Source organism: Martes martes (assembly GCF_963455335.1).
Source record: "Martes martes genome assembly, chromosome: 17".
Taxonomy (NCBI): domain Eukaryota; kingdom Metazoa; phylum Chordata; class Mammalia; order Carnivora; family Mustelidae; genus Martes; species Martes martes.
Genome location: NC_137905.1, coordinates 42,236,770 through 42,251,356, shown reverse-complemented (window position 1 = coordinate 42,251,356; position 14,587 = coordinate 42,236,770). Strand labels below are relative to the sequence as shown.

Below are 14,587 nucleotides of genomic sequence, written 5' to 3'. Positions count from 1 at the left end.
TCGCCGGGGACGAGGCAGGCTGCGGGGTTTGGAAACAGTAAAGTAGGTCGGAGTTGGGGGGAGGTGAACCGGGTTGAAGGGGAGAGGAGCGCGCACGCGCGCTCCCGGCGGCCGATCGGGGGTGCGCGAAGGCGGAGGTCCGGGGCGCATGCGCACGTCCGGGCGGGGCCGGGGCGCGCACGCAGGGCCGGGCGGAGTCAGCGTGGGGCACGTACTCCTGGCCCGGGGAGGAAGGCAAAGCCGGTCCTTTCCTCCTGGCCCAGGATGCAAGTCCTGGGAGAAAGCGGGACACGCGGCCTTTTGCAGACTCGCAGGCATGCAACGCGCACACATAGACACACAGACACAGCAGCTGCCGGGCTACCCACCTCGCGCAGCAAAAGAAACACCTCCCTCTAGACACAGGCTTTGTGATCGAAAGTTTTATTAGTCTTAAGAAGGCAGATCATCAATAAGTCTCTCAAATTAAAAAAAAAAAGTACAAAAGGTACATACAAAACGTGAGATCAGACGATTAAGCTTTCCCGACTCAGGGCCAAGTTCTGCAAGGGAGAAAGAAAATGGGTGTGAGCAGGGGAGGACTGGAGGAGAGGATCCAGGAAGGGTCTTAAAGCAGGAAGGGTTGTTCACTCACCTTTTTAAGCCTCCTTTCCCGTGACGCCTGGGAGTCCGTCTCAGAGTAAGGGGGAGGTGCTGGAGGGTAGTAGGGCTCCTCCTCATTTTCCTCCCTGTAAGGTCTCCTTCTCTCAGCTGGCCCCTTTTTTCTCAAGGCCTCTTCCAGTAGCCGCCCATCATACTGGGGGTCCCCAGACCTGGGGCCATCCTCCCGAGGGTCCCGGGACCGGTGGTGGCGGGACCTAGGGTCAGCATGAGGGCGGTCTCTAGATCTGAAGTCATCATAGTGGGGATCCCGGGAGTGTGGAAATTCCCTTGGGTCATCTTGATCATAGAGGTCATCTCGGCTTCGGCTTCTGGGCGGTCCATAGGCTTGACCTCTCCTCCCCCTACTTGGGGGAGACCTCCTCCCAGATTCAGCAGAGCCCGGCCGGGTGAGGTCATCCAGAGCATCCACAGATCGGGCACGGGGCCGCCCGGCCCCCCAACCACTCCCTGGCCGCTCTACAGGGGGTTCTTGCTCCCACCGTCTGGGACTCCGAGGGGAGTGACGACCCCATTCCTCATCCCGGATTGGGGTAAGGGCAGGGCCTCGGGAAGGCCGGGATCTCCAGTCGTCCTCGTGGAGGGAGGTGACTTCACTCATGGCTGTAGGGAAGGGGGATATCACTGACTGCTGGGAGGTCCGGAACTCCAGGGCCCAGGAGAGTCACCCACTTGGCTCATATTCTTTCTAGGGGGCCCTGGACTTCTCTTCTTTAAATGTTGACATGCAGGGTGTTGTACACTTCTCACTGTGGCCACGGTAGGAAAGGAGGTACTATGTCCAGGATTTGCAGCAAGCATACCTGGAGCTGCTCCCTCCTTACTCAGAAACCCCTCAAACCACAAGGCTCCCACTCACCCCGCTCTACACGGCCATTGGCAGCACCAGGTCGAGAAGGGTCAAAGTTGGCCAGCTCTTTCTCCATGTAGTACAGGACCCTCATGGAGTCGTCCTGCTGGCTGGCCTGAATTCTGTAGCCACTGCGGACTTCTAAGGACATGAGATGGAGGTGATCAGTTTAGGAGGAGATGCTGACCCAGCCCCCTCCCATAAAAACACATCCAACCTTGTAACAATCGGTTCTCACCAGAGGTCACACTGCTGTCTGTGTCACGAAGCAGGGGTACCTGGGAGCTGTGGCCGCCAACTGGGGAAATTTGACTGTCAGTGGCTGCCTGCATGGAGCAAAGCCCTCCAGACCCAGCCTCCAATCCCCTTTCTTCTGGCTCCACGCCCCTTAGTGCCCAAATGCCCAGCCTACCCCTGCCCCAGCCCCTTCCCGGCTCCCTGAGGCCTCACCTGAGCTGTTCCTGTCAAAGTCGCCAGGGTACCCATTGTAGACCGGGCCCATGGGAATCATGGCTGGTGGGGGCGGGGTCTTGGCAGGGGAGAGGTGAGCATAGGTGCTGGGGGCGTAGATGCTTGGAACACCTGAGGTGGCTGCTTTGCCTGCAGCATACACTGGGGAGGACACACAGTATGAGAAGGCAGCTGCGAGCCATGCCGCCCTTTGCTCTGTTAGAGTGTCAGGAGGGCCATGTGCCTGCACCTTCCTCCCAACCCCTGAGCCATGGGGCTTCCCTAGGCACTTGGATTGGTTTCTGGAGGGTTCCTGAGACTCAGGCCATCGACTTCATTGAATCCACACCTTGTTTGTGTTTCTTCACACAGTTTTTAGGCAGAGGGGGTTGCACACCAGCAGCCCACGGCCCCATCTGGCTAGCTACTATGCTTGTTTGACTGTATGATGGTTTGTCCTCGTTTGATGAGGTTTTATTGAAAATCCCAGCTCTCTAGCCACCCCATCAGGAGAGGTGGCCACCCTGGGCCCGAGTTCTTACAGAGCAATAGGGAGCAAAGATGCCCCTTTAGAGAAAGCCCACGTGCTGGACCCTCTAACCAGATTCTAGTATTCCCCTTTGGCAGCTGGGCCACCATTCCAGAAAATGCATCATCTGGGCAGGGGAATCCCATGCCCACTCCCCTCTCATGGCAACTGGGTTCTCCAGGCCCAGATGCAGTGGGAGTCATTCTGAGGCAAAAGCGTGGGAGCCTCAGGGTTCACTCCCTGCGGCCAAGCAGCCCAGGCAACTCCTCAAAGTACCTCTAGTGTTTCCAACCCCGGGCCACACCCACTCCCAGCCCGCCCCCGCCTGCTAGGCTTGACAGCTCAAGGGCAAATCCTCCTTGCCGTCTTCCTCCCCATAAGAGGCAGGGTTCAGGTGGCTGCTCTCCTGTCAAAGTCACTAGGCCTGACGGAGCAGGTCGCTTCCTCCTTGGGATCGTGACAGGGAGATGGGAGTCCGGGGAAGCTACTTCCTGATTCAATTTGGAAGCAGGAGGCTCAGGGCTCAGCAGCCCCAGGAGGGGCCCCTCAGGAGTTCAGGGGAGCTGGCATTTTATAAGCTGTGGGAGTTGCTGTTCCCATCTGCCTCAGCAGGGCTGTGGCCCTGGCAAAAGTAACAGGGCAGGGAGTTAATGGGTCCTCTGTTTGAGGTATCAGGTTCTCTGGATGGAAGGAGCATGGCCTTGGTACAGACACTGGACATCCCGGGCCCAGCCTTAATCAGTGGGGTAACTGCAAACTTGGTTGCAGATCCCCCTCCTGGGGTGGGGGGTGGGGGGTGGGGGTCCCTCCACACCTGTGATTGAGACCAGCGCCCACCGCCTGAGGCTGAAGCCCTCAACTAGAAAGGACAAGAGACACAGGAGGGCCAGCATCTGCCTCCAGAGGGTAGTGGATTTTTCCCAGGGCAGCAACACTTGGCGGGACGGGGCTGTCCACTGGGGTGTTCAATGCTCAGGAAATTAGCCAGTATGGATCGAGCGGTGGCCCTGTGCTGGGTGCTCACACACCGTCCTCCTTTAATGCTCACACCGCCACATGGGAACCCTATAAAGAAGGAAACCATCTCGGAGAGGGAGCTCTGCTTGTCTGAGGTCACGCGGTAACTGAGGCATGGCTCTGATGTGCTTCCTGGCCCTTGGTCACGACCAGCACTGACAGCAACGTGGCCAACAGCTTGAGGGTGCGGAGCACTTATGCTGGCCGAGCCATGCACTGAGTGCCGGACACACGAGAGGAAGTCACTGCCTAGGCTTCCCAGTGGGGAACACACCCAGCCAGGCCTCCAGCCTCCACCTGCCCAAGCCAACGACGGCTGCCTGGGATTTCACCCTGAAAGCCTCTTGGACTGAGCAGAGTTGTGGCCCTGCTCGGGCACTCTGGGAGGAACTGGCAACAAAGCCATCCCTGAGGAGGGGAAGTGGGGACAGTGGCAAGAGGGAGACCCCCCCTTCTCCTTTGCTTCCCCCTTCCCTGTTCTGTTTGTTCTTTCCCCTTCATCCCCGGTCCCGCTTCACCCCCAGCCCCCAGGCACCTACTCTGATATGCTAGAGATGTCCTTAGACCAGGGTGCTTGTGTGGATGTGGGATTTTAAGATTGTATAAATTATATTAGTGTTGTAAACCTTGTTTTCTTACCTTTTCCATTTAAGAGTTTATTTTTAAACGGAGCTTTACTGGGGCGCCTGGGTGGCTCAGTCAGTTAAGCACCTGCCTTCTGCTCAGGTCATGATCCCGGGGTCCTGGGTTGGAGGTCCCCCGGCCTCAGGTTTCCTGCTCAGCAGGGAGTCTGCTTCTCCCTCTTCTTCGGCCCATCCCGCCCCCACTCCTCTCTCTCAAATAAATAAGGAAAAGAGAAAAAAAAAAGGAGCTGTACTTCCCAGTGAATGATGTTGTATACTATTTGATAATTTCTCACCATGTGCATAAATGGTGCTTTCAGAACACCTCAAAATAAGTGAAAGTTTAAAATGAATGCAAAGTTGGAAATGGTCACCTAAGACAGCAGATCCTCCTTGGCCTCTTTCTCCCAAGCTTCTCACCCCATACCCTCCAGACCGATGGCACTGCCCCGGGAAGCCAGTGCATGGCGGCCTCCTGCCCCAGAACGCAAGGGGGAGGCGGGCGGAGGTGGGCACGTGAGGGGCACTTACGGGCTTCTGGGCAGCAGCACTTGTCCGGGCAGCAAGGGCACCTGACGTAGCAGCAGCAGGTGTGGGGGCAGCACTGACACCAGCAGATGCCCAGGAGGAGGAAGACGAGGAACACAGCCAAGCAGACCACGACCACGAACAGCCAGTCTGCAGAGAGAGGGGAGAACAGGCCCTGAGCAGGAAGCCTGGGAGGGAACAGGGACATGGGGGACGCAGAGTCAGGGGAAGGGCAAGGTGATTCTTGAAGCTTCCTGGGAAAGCTGCGACCCCTGCTGGATTCTCCGGCCAAGTGCAGGGGCCACGGCAGTAGAGAGGAAACTGCCCCCCCCCCCCCCCACACCCAGGCCAGCCCTGGATTCAGGGAACCCGCAAGCATGGGGCTTCTCCGGCCAGGCAGAAAACCAGAGGTGACCTGGCTGGAGCAAGAACAGGACATAGCTGACAGGAGGGACAGAGAGCCAGCTGCCCGGATCCCACCCTCTAGAAGAGCACCGCAGGCACCAGTCAACAGGAGCCCCCTGTCTACACCCCAGGCCCCTTTGCAGCCAGCCCAGCCCACCCCAAACCCCAGAGCCAGGTCACTAGAGGCCACAGAGTTGGAGTCAGGTGGGGTTAGTGGGGGTCCACACAGCGTGCGGGGTTTAGGATGGGGGGAGGGCTCCACCCCGTACCTTCCATAGGCCCCGCCTGAAAACCAGGTAAGAGCTCTGCCACCCCCGAGGTCCTGCCTGGAGGGACAAAAGAGAGACAGATTATGCTGGCAAGGGCCAGCCCAGCCCACCCCTATCCTGAAGCCACATTCCAGGCTCTTCAGGGTGAAGGTCTGTCCTGAAGTGCGGGTGGGGGGGTGGCCTAGGAGGGTCCTAGCACATGGTTCCTTCCCCTCCCTGCTCTCGACCATGTAGGTACTGTTTTGCAGAAGGCTTCCAGCCCATAATTCACCCACTCTCTCATGCCATGGGGAATTCTGTCACCCCAAAGTGTTCCAGAACACATCCCGCGGGTTCTGAAGGTTCAACCTCAAGTGTGGGCACCCCATCTTCTCCACATACACGGGTCCTATCACCCCCAAGGGCTCCATCTCCCAGGAGAGGGCTAGTCCTGTTCCATCAGGCAGGGTAGGCACAGTGCCCTAGGACCCATGAGTGTTTTCGTTTTATTTCAAAATCTGAAGGAGAAAAATAGCAATATCGAATCTATAATAACGAGTGGTCTTGGCAGCAATGCAATCACAAAACATCTGATTTTTTAACACGAGGGAAGAGGCCCATGAAGGCAGAAGTGCTGACAGCCCATACAAGTCAGTGTGGCCCTGAGTTCCAGCTCATTTCATGCATTATGTCCCCCGCACAAATTCCACGGCCCAACTAGGGCCTCCCCTTAAGTGCCCCCAGTTCTCTGCATCCCATGAGCGTTGTATCATGGGGACACCCGGCTCTACACCTGCAAAGCTCTCGCCAGCAGGGCTCACCTCTCTGCGCCACCTGTCCCTGGTTCTAGCATGCAACGCAGGGGCTCCCAAAGCGCCTTCCTGCCCAGGAGGACAAGACCACTTTCAGAGGAACACCAGGTCCCATTTGCCTTTTTCTCGCTGCTTCTCCCATGGGTGTTCCAGAGGCTCTGTGAGGAGGGGTGATCTCGTTGCTCTGATGAGAGTGGATTGTGTGCTCGCGTGCCTTGTGCTTTAGAAATCGCCTGCTCAGGGCGCCTGGGTAGCTTAGTTGGTTAAGCAACTGCCTTTGGCTCAGGTCATGGTCCCGGAGTGAGATCAAGTACCGCATCGGGCTCCCAGCTCCACGGGGAGTCTGCTTCTCCCTCTAACCTTCTCCTCTCTCAAGCTCTCTCACTGTCTCTCTCTCAAATAAATAAAATCTTAAAAAAAAAAAAAATCGCCTGCTCTCCATTTGTAACGTTAAGCAACTATCAACATCCACAAAAATGTATACACAAACTCTTTGAGATCCTCAAGAATTTTTTACGGTGTTAAGCAGGTCTTGACACTGCGTTTTGGGAACTGCTGATGTAGGCTGTGCGTCGGGCCACACATGGAGTCCTCCAGGGCCCTGCTGCATGCGTTCTGTCACCCACCCACGAGCTCTGTCGTGACCAGAACACCCTGGTGCACGCCCCCCACCGTCATGTGTGCTCATTCACACATGCGTTTCCTTGCATCATGCGTGTGATGATGGCAACGTACAGCCCAGCAGCGCCCATACAGCACGCGTCACCCAAGACCATATGTGTTGGCTGAGAACAGAGCATCTGGCTAATGGCAGCATCCCAGCCACATGGGGCAGCGGGGCTCAAGGCGGGGCAGGGCTGCTGGTGGTGTCCCACCCTGCCTTTCAGCATGTGGCAGTGGCCTCACCGTGTCAGCCACACAATGCCAACCCTGTGGGGCAGAGGGTGAGGTTCCTGAGTTTGGCCAGGGACGCGGGTAAGCTGCGGCCCCCAGGATGGGGCATGGAGAGGGTCCAGCCTCCCCTCAGTGAGACCCACCATCTTCCCTCCCCACTCACTGCCAATTACCTCTGAAAAATTGGGGATTTTTATTAAAAAAGGAGCCTGGGGAGAGGGAGAGTCTCCCAATTCTCTCCACTCTCAGCTTGGCTCTGGCTTATCTGACAGGTTGGAGGGAAGGCTCCCTGCCTGGGGTGCAGGGCAGAGAAGCCCCAGTGACTGGTGGTGCCGTGAGAGGAGAGCAAAGCAGGCGACAGAGTGCAGCGAGTAAGCGGAAGGGCAGAGGGCAGACATACAGAGGTGCCTGAAGAAGGGGCCCTGATCCCATTGCCAACCCCTTCCCAGGCCCTTGCGGCCCAACCCACTCACCCAAGACGATGAGCTCTGCATAGGCTTCATTGTTCCCCTGGAGGTCCTGGGCCGAGACCACGGAGCAGTAATACACACCACTGTCCCCCCAACCTGTCTGGTCAAAGGTCAGGTCAGCATCTGCAACAGGAGAGGGGTGAGGACACCTCAAGGGAGAGGACTGGAGCCTCCCCACGAGCACATCAGGAAGGAACGGGGCAGGAGAGTGAGGCTGCAGATGGACGGAGGAGCATTCAATGGTTTGTACCAAGGGCGGGCTACTTTTTAGGCTCGGTTGTAAACACTTGCTTAATACAGGGTGTTTCAGCAAGTCTGTGAGGTGAGTCCTGTTACCTTTCCTGTCTTGTAGATGAGAAAAGAGGTCTGGCAAGATGACCTAATCCGCCCCAGCAGAGAATCCTGAATGGGGTTGATCTAGAGCCTGGGCGGCAGACCTAGAGCCATCGTCGTACCCCTTCTCACAGCAAAGCTAACTCCCCCAACACGAACCACCCCAGAGATCGGTGTAGCCCCCAGGGCAAGGGGCCTGGGTGGTGAGGCAGACATAAACAGGCCAGATTCCAGAACCAGGTGCTGCCCAGGCATGGGAAAGAGTGGCTGTGAGAGGGAGCCGAGGGCCGCCCCAGTTCCCGAGTCGTCAGCCCCACATTCCAGGTCAGGCCCAGGGCTTGGGACGCTCAGGCGGGTGAGGAGCCTATCAATTAGGGCAGTAATGAAAGTCAGCACATCCGGTTTCCTCTCTGCTCCTCAGGCCCTAATTAGTTAAATCCCTCCGGCCACCCACTCATGTGGGAGTGGGTGGGACCACGGGCGACTGCAGACGGGAACAGGCCCAGGTGAGCACCCCCAGAGCTCCCCAGCTGCTCTTGCTCCCCGGCTCCGGCTGACCTGCCTCCCTCCCAGCCCCTCGCACCCACCGCCCTTCCCCACAGGAACTGGGTGCGCCTCTATCTGCACCGCACCGCACCCACCAGGCACCAGTCCGTTGCTGAGGGAATGAAAAAACGAGAGCCTTCTTCCTTCTTCGAAAGACCTCAGGTCTATAGAAAAAACTTCTTGGGGCACCTGGGTGGGTCAGTCAGTTAAGCATCGGACTCTTTATTTCGATTCAGGTTGTGATCTCAGGGTCCTGAGATCAAGACCCAGTCAGGCTGCACGCTCAGCAGGGAGTCTGCTTGAGATGCGCACGGGCTCGCGCGCGCTCTCTCTCTCTCTCTCGCTATGCCCCTCCCCCCCCCCACTTTTTCTAAAAGAAAAAAAAAGAAGAAAGGAAAAAGAAAAACCCTCTGCCAATGTCTTCCTCCACCATTCCAAGCATCTAACCCCAGCCGGCAAGGCCCCGGCAAGATCTGGCCACTGGTTACCACACCGGCCTCAAGCCTGTTGTCCTTTGCTCACCAGACTCCAGATACACCGGCCTCCTCACTGTCCCCCAAGATGCTGGGCCCACACCTGCCAGGGCTCGTGCTACTCCCTCTGGCCGGCACTGGGTTCCCAGATGCTCACAGGCCTGTTCCTTCCTACAAGCATAACCCCCACCCAACTGCTGAACTGCGTCCACCGGCGGAGGGGCTGACCTCCCACCCAGGAGAATGCGGGCCCCACGCAAGCAGAATCTGGTCTCTCTCGGCCAGTGCCGAGCCCCCCGTGCTTGACACGGAGACCTTGGCCAGGACCTGGAAGTAGACCCCTTCCCTCTTCATGCTCCCCTTCCTTCACTCTTGCCGCCTGTTCCAGCATTCTGGACACATACGTGGCTATATTCAAACAGGCACCTGACACACTCATTCAATATTCAATGTGTAATTCCCGAATGCAGCCTACGTTCCCGGCAGTATCCGAGGCACCTGGTGGTGTACTAGAGAACAACGGTTCTTGAAGTCTGATCTATGGCCCCCGGGGTCCCCCCAGATCTTTTCGGAGCATCCTTGAGGTCAAAGTTATTATCATAATAATACTAAGATGTCATCTGCCTTTTTCACGGACACTCTCATGAGTGGGCCCTGAAGTCTTCCAGAGCCTAGTGTGTGCTGTCACCATGAGCTGAATGCAGGAGCAGCTTCGAGAATCCACCTTTTCCTATTCAGGCAGATTTGAAGGAGACGTGCAAAAACAGAAAGCTGAGGCAATGCCATACTTTTCATTGAGGTGTTTTGCTGTGTTCTGGAAAATAGGGTTATTTTTTTCATAAAAAGCATGTAATTTATGTCAACCTATAATGAGTTTGTTATTGTCATGTTGGATATTTTTCAAACTTCTCTCAGTTCGCTAGTTATAAAAACAAGGTTCTTGGAAGAATTTAAGAGAGAGAAAAAAATAAAAGGGTAGAGATCCCCCTCCCCCCCCCCCGACGCATTTGAGAAGCTGACATAAATCCCTGTTCTTACAGAGCTCAGATCCTAACTGGGAGAGAAAGACAAATAAAAAATGTCAACAGATCACATATCACATGGTGATAAGCAGTATGGAGAAAACCGATCGGGGAAGGCAGACAGAAAGTCCCAGAGCGGAGCGGGGAGTTATACAAATTTCAGGGGGTGCTGGGAGAAACCTTCGTGCTAAGGTGACCTTCCAAGGAGCCGTGAAGGGGCGGAGGACGATTCCCCTCTGCGTCACACATCCAGCCACTGAGTACTGAGCTGTCCCTGCGCTGGGTCCCCCACCCATGCACTCCTTCATCGAACCCTCATACAACATAGAACCACATGCTCCCCAATCTTTCTGCTTCTCCATAACACCCCGTCGGCCCATCGATTTTCCACCTATATCCTTAAGTCAGACTCCAACCACATCTCTCCCCAAAGCTCGGGAGCAGGTCCCTGCGCAGTGCTGAGGACTTTGATGGGAACCCCCTGCTCCTGCAAAAGTTCAGAGGCCAGGAGATGAAATCTGGGCTCCAGGCCTCTGTGTGTTTTGTTTGGCCTGCATAATGTTTGCGAAACCCACACAAAATATGGCCTTCCAGCTTCTTTGATCAATTCTAAGGCCTGGGCCCACCTCCTTCCTGCAAGGCACACCCTGTTCCTGGCCTATGTCTGGTCCTGACATCACTTGGGCTGGGCATTGCCCTCATTGTTTCAGGTGCCAGGAGAAGATGCCGGGCCTTCTTCACAGCCCTGGGTCTCTGCTTCCTTATCTGCATAGAGCAGAGGCAGCCCTCATCTCAGGGGTCCCAGGAGCCCCCAGCAGCCTGGCGAGGCAGAAGCATTCCGGTGCTCCACGTCACCCAGAGCAGGGACGAATGGAGGGGTAGCAGGAGCCATCCTGGGCCAATGGACACTGAGCATGAGCACCAATATAGTTTGCCTAGGACAGCTTTTGGTTAAAACCTGGACAGATGGTGACCCAGGAATACTAGAAGGAGGTCCACTTTTCTCCATCCTCAAAGCTGAAATGCAGGAAGCTCTCGCGGCTCCCAGGCTTCCTGACAGGACATACACACAATGGATATTTACAAATTATGACCCGTATCAAATACAAGAGCACTTCAAGGCAGCTTGATCACCCAAAGCTGGGGGCCTCTGGAACATGGAGAGTCTATTGCCAGGAGAGCCTGAGGGTCACTCTGGAATTTTAGACTCAGCAGAGGAGGCACGATTTCAGCCAGTCTTCAAGGGCACTCTCGGTTTTTCAGGTTGTCCTGACCAGGCTGCTGGGCCGTCATGCCTGTCCAGGCCCGAGAGGGCACAGGGCTCTAGGAGAGGGGCCTCTACAGGTTGAATACCCAAGAAGCTCTCTGACCACCGAACAGCAGGATGCTTTGGGCTGAGCTGCTCAGGAAAATTCAGGACAAGCAGGTCCAGTCCCTCCCCCAAACACGACTAAAAGGCTGGGTCCCTGGAAGCCTGCCTTTCGTCCACTGTCTCTAGACGGAGTGAGGGAGTGTGCTCCACGGCCTGCCTGGTCCCTTGGGGTCTGCAAAGGGCCGCTCCCTTCCCCGCCCAAGATTAATACTCTAATCCCAGTGAAAGGCTAAATCCATTAAGTGGGTTGAGGGTTCATCACTCGCCCAGTGCAACCCATCACCTTCCTCAAGATTCTTTAGGGTCTGGTCCTTCTAAAATCACATTCCTGAGAGATCTGGAAGTGTGCACCCTGGAGTCATCATTCCACATAGCACCTGGTCCTAGCTGGCTTCCTTGGTAGCACTCCGTCCTCCCTGAAACTCTCTCTTCATCTGCCTGCCACACTAGAATGTCACCTTCTTGGGGGCAGGGACCTTGGCTGTCTTGATCACCACATACATCCCTAGCACCAAAGCTCCTGACACTTAGGAGATGCTGGATAAATACCAGAAGAATGAATGAACAACTCCCCACCTCCCCCTTCGTCCCAGTGGGCACTTATTAACTCTCAGCGTTACAGCTAAGTTCATGGCTTCTGAGGTCTGCCTGGGTTCAAATCCCAGCTCTAGCCCCGTCCTACCTGTGTGCCTAGACAGCCACTTAACTTAGAATCCTAGCTCTGTTCCTAGCTTTGCGACCCGGCACAAGTCGCTTTACCTCTCTAGACCTCTATAAAATGACAAGAGAATCTACTCACACAATTACTGTGTGGCCTAACCTGGATGAGAGCCTGGCCCATAGGAGGCCCTTTTTAAGTTGTTCCTTACATAAATTTTACTTCTTGGTGCTGGTATTCCTATTATTAGAGAACCCCTCCTTCTCTTCATTACCCAATTTTATGTTCCAAGCACCTGACAGCGTGTGTTATATTGTTCGCCTCCCCGCCTGGAATGCAAGCTCCAGGAGGGAGGGGATTTGATGAATGTGTCTACTGCTCTATTTCCAGCTTCAAAGAGCGCCTGCCTATCTTAGGTGCTCAACAAATCTTTGCTGTTCAATAAAGCATAGATGCATGAATGGATGGATGGAAGGAAGGATCCCTCCCTTCGTCAATCCTTTCAGGCACTGGTGCTCAAGAGCTGCCCGTTGGGGACACCAGGCAAGGGCACAAGGGAGCCAGCACCACCACCCCAGCAAGCCCCGCCCCTCCCGACCCCCTGCCCCGCCCAACATACTTCCTGTAATGGTGATCCTCCGGCCCTGGTAGTAGTCTCCCAGGGTCACGGCATTGCCCTGCTTGGTGGCCACAACCCTGACAGTGCGCACGCTGTCCTGGCATTCCACATAGGGGTTGTAGCCTGGGTTACCCGCTGCCAGCTGGGCATTGAGCTGACTGTCAGCACTGGCCGGGGAGAAGGCATCGGCGATGCGGTCCCGGCAGAAAGACTTGTACTTCCAGATGACGATGGGTGCTGTAGGGGTCGTGGTCATTTGGTAGGTGCAGGGCAGGGTCACGGGCTGGAATAGGATCACCACGTGGTAGGGGTCTGACACAGTCACCTGGATGGCGCTGGCCGGGGCTGAGGGCGAGAAGAGAGTTACCAGGGCCTCTGCGAGCTGCAGCAGGAATGAGTGTCGCCCGCTTGACATTTACAAGTGTAATGGCTTTACAGAATGCCTAGCACACATTGTTTCTTAATCCCTGGAACCGGAGAGGTAAGCTCCGATAATCGTGCCCATTTTTTAGACCCATGGGGCTAAAGTGGCAAGTACAAGGTCACACAGCCTGATTTCTTGGAACATCCCGTCCATCCTTCCCAGAGTGTGGCCTCTGAACCCAGCTCCCTCTTCCCTTAGCCATTCTTTCATGAAAAGGACCTCCCTCTGTGGCCCGCACAGGAAGGCACAAATGACCACCACAAAGCCGCCCACACTCAAGGCCCAAACGCAAAAACAACCAGTACAAGTCCCAAGTTATGCGGGGCTTTGCGGATGGGGTGCGGTGGTGGGCGCGGAATTGTGGAGTTGTTTCACTGAACTGTTTTGCCATGGAGTAGGTAAAGCTCCCATAATGCTCCAGCAGCGTCTCACCTCATCCTCCCCAAAGCCATCTCAAAGGAACACAACAAAAGTGCTTGGGGAGAGATAAAGTCCCCTCCACACCCCCATCCAAACAAACAAACACCCGAGCCAGGTGAAAACTTGCCAACAGGATGGTTTCACCCCATACGTCCATCCCATCAGACCCTTAAGCAGATACTTCGGGACATGGGTGGGGCTGGGGGCTGGGGACTCCCCAGTTCTACACCCACCTGAGGCCTGGGCATGGTTTCTTGAACTCTCTCTCCAGGAAACGTCTGATCCAGCCCTCGAGTACCCGCTCCCCGCTACCCCAAGACTTAGAAATCTTGGGGTGCGCCCAAGTCCCCATCCCGGCCTTGCTCAGTGATCGGATGGTTCTTCACCCCTATACCACAAAGGGTCCTATTCTCCTTGCCGCTCCAGGGTTCGCGGTCCAGGGAGTTTCACTTCCTGCTATCTCTGAACAAGGGCGGGGGAGCGCTCCCTGACTCCAATGGGGACTTTCCCTCCCTCTGGCACCCAAGGGATTTCCCGAGACCCTGGGGATCAGGAAATCCGAATCTCGGCTCTCCCCCTGCCCCAGCTCTTCAGCCAGCTCGGCGGTGTAGAACTCCATCCATCCCCCTTCTATAGTGCCCTCCCGCAGTTCCGCCGCACCAGAAGCCCCGCTCTCCGTACCTGTGCACAAGGTGGTGAGAAGGAGCCACACGAAAAAGGCCGCGCCCCAGCCCTGAAAGGCCGGGTTGGGGCCCATCCACCTAAAAAGCCCGCGGGCCACCGGCGCCATCGCCGCCGTCTGGGCGCGTCCGGCCCGCGCGTCCCCTACTTGGTACCGAGAGGGTAGGGGGCGCGGCGCGCACCAAGGCTGGGAGGGGTGCGTGCTCCTCCCCTTCCCGCTTCCGTTCCTTGTCCCTATTCCAAGACCACTCTGCCCTGTTCCAGGACTTTAATGAGAGGAAATAACGTGGATGAGGAGCACTCTTCCAGCTTTCGGGGAGAAACTTGCCTGACCCATTGTGGCTCTCCGAGCCATTCCACCCCCTGCGCACTCTTGGGAATGGATCGACCCAGGTACACTGGTGAGAGCAGAGGGCTGGGCCAGGGGGTGGGCGGCGGGGAGGGGCTCCTCCACCTCCCTCCCCGGAAGTGGGCTGACCCAGGTGCGCTCCGGCCCCAAGGGTCGGAACCAAGTGACCAGCCGGCCGGGAGGGCGCGTGCAGACTTGGTATCC

General features: G+C 56.4%; 1 protein-coding gene across 2 annotated transcripts; it reads right to left on the bottom strand.

Moving 5' to 3' along the window:
* Positions 1 to 402: 402 nt before the first annotated feature.
* LSR (lipolysis stimulated lipoprotein receptor) lies at positions 403 to 14,445 on the bottom strand. Of its 2 annotated transcripts, XM_080828923.1 has the most exons (10): positions 14,035 to 14,431; positions 12,510 to 12,854; positions 7,490 to 7,609; positions 5,332 to 5,388; positions 4,661 to 4,807; positions 1,961 to 2,122; positions 1,749 to 1,808; positions 1,520 to 1,651; positions 635 to 1,263; positions 403 to 542 (listed from the first exon to the last, which is right to left on the bottom strand). In XM_080828923.1, exons 1-10 carry the CDS (start codon positions 14,141 to 14,143, stop codon positions 507 to 509), a joined length of 1,797 nt encoding a protein of 598 aa, XP_080685049.1. In that variant the 5' UTR covers positions 14,144 to 14,431; the 3' UTR covers positions 403 to 506. The 2 variants fall into 2 exon arrangements, with proteins under 2 accessions (XP_080685049.1, XP_080685050.1); XM_080828924.1 differs by lacking the exon at positions 5,332 to 5,388 and having other exon boundaries at positions 14,035 to 14,445.
* Between the last annotated feature and the right edge of the window lie 142 nt (positions 14,446 to 14,587).

Excerpts from the sequence above, each read along its gene's own strand:
- LSR (XM_080828923.1), bottom strand. The coding sequence starts at position 14,143 with ATGGCGCCGGTGGCCCGCGGGCTTTTTAGGTGGATGGGCCCCAACCCG. Across the intron at positions 5,389-7,489 it reads TGCAGAGCTCATCGTCTTGG|GCAGGACCTCGGGGGTGGCA; the intron begins GTGAGTGGGTTG and ends TTGTCCCTCCAG. Across the intron at positions 1,264-1,519 it reads CAATGGCCGTGTAGAGCGGG|CCATGAGTGAAGTCACCTCC; the intron begins GTGAGTGGGAGC and ends CCTTCCCTACAG.